Here is a 6000-nt window from a genome sequence, read left to right on the forward strand (position 1 = left end):
GTGCTCTCACTCAGCCAGCACCAAGTGGGCATCACAGTGCCCATAGTGTGCCTGCCCAGGCACCAAACCCACACCAAGGCAGCCCTGGCTTCTTCCCTGCCCCAAGATGGGGTCTCACCAAGCAGCACTGCAGCCCCCAACCACCCCCTCCCACCCAGCCCAGAGCTGGGGGCCAGGCTGCAGCACCACCAAAGCTAAAGAAGTTCTCACAACCAGCAGCCACCTCCCAAACCCTGCCCAACAGCAGCCACCAAAGACCCTACCTCAGGCTGCAGAGATGAAGCCACCATCCTCATCACAGTCCCAAGTTCACCCACCAGCAGCCACCACAAGAGCAGCCCTTGGGGGGTGGCCTCTTACCCTCAGGTAATTGGTGGCAGCTGATGGCACCATTCCCAGCTGGAGACACTGATTAAATTGGCACCAGGTGCTCTGTGCCCCAGAGAAGGGTCCAGCCTGGGAGGCAGGAGTATCTCAGTTATGGCAGCCCTGGGGAGGGACCCTGGACCTGCTGCTTGTCCTGGCCACAGTTAGTTACATTGATTGGGATTTTGCTAAGTGGCTGCAGTGCCACTCTCTGGACTCCCCAGCAGCAGGAGTGTCCCTATGAATGTAGATTAAAGCATACTCAGTGTTACATGCTCCCAATGTTACATATTCTCACACCAAACTAAAGATGAAGACACCAATCCGTGGTTTTCCTGGAGTAAAAAAGGACCTGGAGGATTTGCAGATTATTTTTTTTTCCTGTCTCCTTTAGGTGATTTCTGGACCACAGTATTTTTTAGCTAGCAGGGAATGAAGCAGCAGGCCAGGGGGGCTGGTAAGCAAAGCAGGGACCCAATTCTGCATCGGTAGCTGGACCACACCATGTCCCTGAGCCCATCACACCCCGGACAGGGTCACATCCTTGGGTCCTGACCATCCCAGGATGGCCATGGCCTGAGAGCCCCCAGGAGATGGCAGCAGCCCTTCGTGTTGGTGTCCTCCAGTGGGAAAGCAGCCCGTGGCCACCCTTCTGGGGGCTCCTCTCCCGCAGGATGGCGATGGGCAGCAGGTACAGCTGGGGCTCGGCCGCGGTGGCCACTGTAACCCCAGCACAGAGCTGTGACAGAGCCTGTGCCACCGGTCGCACCATCACCCCTTCACCCCGGCTGGAGGAAGGCTCGGCTGCTGGGCAAGGAGAGGTTTCCTTGCCCCGTGTCCCCAGCCGATGGCCCGTGCCTCTGCCATCGCTCACCCCCAGCTCTGTCTCCATCCATCCCACAGCGCGGCCGCTAACACACAACTGAACCGAGTCGAACGCCAGCTTTGCATCAGTGAATTTACTTTGAAAACATACAGTTTCTAGAACACGATGACTATCAGCAGAGACACCAGGTGCTTGTGATCCCCTCATGTGCTGGGGTTCCTGGGACGAGCTGCAGGGGGGGGAAGGGGCTGAGCATCAGTGACCGACCCTCCTAGAGACCTGCACCCACGTTGGAAACTGTCCTCTCTCTTCACTGGCTGCCCTGATTTTTCTTTGTTATCTTGCAGCATTTTGCAAATATTGCACATCTTTGGGTTGGGTGGGGTTTTTTTTGCATAGCAGGAGTAGGGAGCGAAGGCAGGAGTGTCGCTCCCCCACGTGGCCTTTCAGTTATTACTTGGCTCTTGTGCATAAACCCTGCCCTGCCCCAACCGCCTGGACCTGGGGGTATCACAGTGGGCAAAGCCATCCCGGGGAGGAGATAAGTGCACCCCAGAAGTATCGGTCTCTCTCCCGTCACAGGAAAACTGCTAGGTAAAGCGGCTACGTGGAAATGACCAGGGGACAAAAGCAAGTGCCACGACTGCCATGCTGTCGTGTGCTGATCAGAGCAGTGGAGCAGCAGCCAGTAGCGATGGGACACAGGGGGAAGCAGGGGCAGGACCTTCTGCTGCTTCTCTGGGTCCCTCCACACGCAGCAGCCCCTCTGCCCACCACAGAGCTCACACTGGCCCCGGTGACACCCATGCTAGAATTGGGCTGTAACACTGAGGCCAAAAAACTCAGTATTTTTAACGCCTGGGCTCAGGGGTACCAAGGTTGTAGCTAAAATGACCAGAGCATCCACCTTCTTCTCCTCCCAGAGCAAACCTGCCCCCCCATATTCCTGCACACCTCTTTCATGAAGCTCTCTGTGTCCTCGGAGTGAGGCGGCTGCTGTAGCTGTGCTAAGAAAAGGCAGCGATACATCCCGGTTCTGGGAGAGACTGCTAAAAATAGCATTATCTGTATCTGGAGAGCGGGGAGGGGAGGGAGAACCAGGGCTGGCTGACGGGCAGGCAGAGCCCAGCCAGGGCTGGCACCGGGGCAGCGGCTGCTCCCAGCGCCGGGCACAGAGGGCAGCTCACTGTTCCTATTCAGCACATCCACCATTTGATGCTGCAGCTCTGGCAATGGGTCGTGGTGTGGTTTTGTTCATTAACCAGTGACAACGTAAAGCACTCCCACAAGTAACTGGCCAGCTGGGTGCTGGAGGGCAGCCCATCTCCCACCTCTGCTGCTGACTCTTCTCATCACCTCAAATGTGTCTTTTAATTTTTTTGGGCATAACCAATCTCCCTCAGCACCCTGGCCATGTCATTCACCCCCTGCCAAGAAAGGGGGTGAGTTCACCCCCTTCACCAGCTCCACGCCGTGCCCACAGCTGGGCACACGAGTGGCTGGGTGCTGGGGGTTGGATGGGGAGCCCCCCAGCTCAGCCCCAGATGAGCTTCACCGCAGGGATGCTGGCATGTCACTGGAGGGAGACATCTGCCAGCCTGCCACAGGGCAACGTGGGGACTTTTCCATGGATGGCTTTGCCTCTCACAGCTTCTTGGTCCTTTTCATCCCAGACTCTTCCCGTGGCTGAGCTGACCACACCGATCTCCAAACGCCGACCACAAGCCCAAGGGATGCTGTTGCATTCCCTGCCTGGAAAGCACAACCTGGGACTGCCATCACTCACACCGGGATTATTTTAACCCCAAATCCTTACTCTAAAGACAAGCTCCCATTTCAAACTATAGGATGGTGCTGGGTTTGCATTCAAACCAAGGGCTTGGGGTAACCCAGCCTGCACAGAGAGTAGGCTCTTGAGAGGTATACAAAGATGCTTCATAATCCCAAGTGAGGTAGCTGAGCGGCACGGTCCTGCTCCCCGGTGGGAGAGGATATGGTCAGTGGGGGCTGTGGGCGCTGGTGGTGGAGGTAGGATGCCTCTCGGGACCTCCTGGCCACCAGTCCCCCCTGCCAGGCACAGTTTCTTAAGACAACCAAGTTCTTACTTGGTCATCAGAGCACCAGGATGGAAAAACAAAGGCCAAGAGCCCAGAGAGCAAGCTGCAGGAGAAACTGCACCCTGGACTTGCAACCTGGGCAGATTTCAGGCACTGGGGTCTTTTTTTGTTTAAGTGCAAAGACTAGGCTGAGAGTCACAAGAACCAAACCAGAGGGGGAGGCAAGGTTGGTCTTAAATTTTCGTGTCACTTCATCTACAGAACATGCTGGGAACTCATCAGATAACGTAGGTGAGAGGAAAGTTGCGCTTGCGTTTGTCTTCCAGTGCGCTGGTAGGACACAGCCGGGCACGGCTGGGCTCAGAGAAGGTCTTTCATGATATCTGATGGCAGGGAATCTCCTGCCACATTCACAGCACCCAGGCCTGACCTTTTCCGTGTGACAAGCACCATCACCTGCACCGTCCTCTTCAGCCCCGGCTGGCAAGCAGCTCCGTCGGCCAGGATACCCAGGGGAGCGCGCTGGGGTGAGCTGCTGGGTGCCTGGGGGAGTTTGTAGCACTTGGGGTAGTTACTGAAACACTCAAATGTGTCATTGCAGTTTCTGCAAGTCCCAGGGTGGTCACTGAAGCCTGGGGACGGGAAGGGCTGGAGCGTGGCACTTGGGCAGCCGCAGCAGAGGAGGGTGCGGATGGTCTGGAGGAGCACCTTGTCTTTGGAGAGGAACTTCTGGAAGTTGGGCTTAAAGAGCAGGTAGATCAGGGGGTTGTAGAGTGTCGAGGACTTGGCAAAGACGGCCGACAGCACGAAGGCCAGTGCCGGCACCTGGCTGGCGTCACCGAGGACTGCCCACAGGGCAACGATGGCATAAGGGGTCCAGGCAGCCAGAAACCCCAGGCACACTGCAATGCTCAGCTGGAAGAGAAGGAGATGGAGAAGTGGTGCCAATGAGCCTCCTGTGGCACACTGGCTGCTGGCTCCCCCCAAAACCCAGCCTGATGCTGACAACCACTGCCACTTGCAACAGGGCCCTGGACAGTCACATCCCCAGGGAAAGGTGCTCATCCTTCTGGACCTGTTGTGCTGGAGCACCGGGCTGTCAGACATCAGGGCAGCACCTCAGCACGTCCCAGCGTGGGCACATCAACCTGCACTCACTCACGGTGACTCACACCCCATACCACCTGGGAAACTCAGGAATTGCCTCAGCCCACCAAGGCAGATGGGTACGAAGCACCCAGTGACCTGACTGGGACCAGTTCAGCATCAGCCTCCAACAGCCCAGATTCCCCTGGAAACCTCCATGCCAGGGTGCAGACCGAGGGAGAGGCTCTGGGAATGGGCCATGCTCAGAACCCCCCCTCTAAGCAGACACAAACATTTCCTTTAAGGCCAGGCTTGCAAGCTGTTTTCTTCTGTGTTTGTTTTTTTTCAAAGGGTATCCACCTTTTTTTTTTTTTTTTCCATTTCCTTGGTAAATTTTCCCCCTTTTTTTTTTTTTTTTTCCATATCCTTGGTAAATTATAGTATTAACTTGTAGTCTGGGGAACAATGACTCACGCAAGCTCTTTTTATGATCTTTTCCAATGTAATTTAAAATGAAAACTCCTCCACCTGATGGCTTTAAACGAGGAGAAATGTGTTATTACCCACAGGGATACAAACACCTGGAGAATTCATCAGGAGCAGCAGACACCACCGGCTGCCACCTCCTCCTGCCCATGGGGTGGTGGGCTGGGGCGGGGGGCACCCTGAGCCCCCCCTTACCTTCACGACCAGGCTGTGCACGCTGTGGGCTCTGCGCTGGGGGGACGTGTGCTGCCTGACGGCTCTCCGGGACACCTGCACCGTCCAGAGGATCAGCGAGTAGGAGACGAGGATGAGGAGGCAGGGGAGAAGGTAGCAGAAGATGAAGAGGGCAAGGATGTAGAGCGTGGCCTCCCTGCTCGAGGCTTTCCAGGTGATGCAGCAGGCTGTCCCGTAGGGCTCGGGGCCGTAGCTGCCCCACTCAGCCAGGGGGGCCGTGGCAAACATCAGGGCATAGACCCAGACACACAGCAGCAGCACTCCGGCGTGGCAGGGAGAGAACTTGTTGCCTGTGACAGAGGGACCGGGGTGAGGATGGATGCCCACAGGTGAGGGGGAGTGGAGAGAGGGGCTGTGACCCCAAGCTGCCAGCACTGGGGACAAGACCAGCCACCCTGGGACACGGCCAGGGCCACCACAGGACAGGGCAGGAGCTGCTGTGCAGAACATGGCAGTGCTGCAGCCATAGACCAGGTGGATTCATGCCTGTGCTCTCCCCAGAGCCTCAGGAGATGTGGGCATCCTCCCTTCCCCTTGGGCGGGCAGCCAGAGCAAGAGGCCAGGAGACAGGGAAGGGTTTGCCCCAACCCACGCAGCAAGTGGTGGGATCAGCACCCTCTCAGCTACGGGAGGAATCGCTGGGAGGTCGTGTTATTCATGCCTATGCTCTCCCCAGAGCCTCAGGAGATGTGGGCATCCTCCCTTCCCCTTGGGTGGGCGGCCAGAGCAAGAGGCCAGGAGACAGGGAAGGGTTTGCCCCAACCCACACAGCAAGTGGTGGGATCAGCACCCTCTCAGCTACGGGAGAAATCGCTGGGAGGTCGTGTTGCTGCTGGTGTATGGGGGGGACACACTGCACCCACAGCCCCACGGGGGTACGGGAGCACCCACAGCCCCCCAGGAAGGAGGGAGGGAGGCTGCCTGAGCATGGGGCAGGGAGAGCGG

The 6000-nt window shown here is 57.4% G+C and overlaps 1 protein-coding gene across 1 annotated transcript in view; it reads right to left on the reverse strand.

Moving 5' to 3' along the window:
* Window positions 1-1371: 1371 nt before the first annotated feature.
* The window catches only part of LOC106889097 (opsin-5-like), a 49545-nt gene continuing 44916 nt past the window's right edge, over window positions 1372-6000 (reverse strand). The window contains exon 8 of the mRNA XM_014943831.1: window positions 1372-4164. Coding sequence (XP_014799317.1) covers window positions 3610-4164 — 555 coding nt within the window. The 3' untranslated portion in view covers window positions 1372-3609. The remainder of the gene's footprint in view (window positions 4165-6000) is intronic.

Source organism: Calidris pugnax, unplaced genomic scaffold (assembly GCF_001431845.1).
Source record: "Calidris pugnax isolate Ruff unplaced genomic scaffold, ASM143184v1 scaffold118, whole genome shotgun sequence".
Classification (NCBI taxonomy): Eukaryota; Metazoa; Chordata; class Aves; order Charadriiformes; family Scolopacidae; genus Calidris; species Calidris pugnax.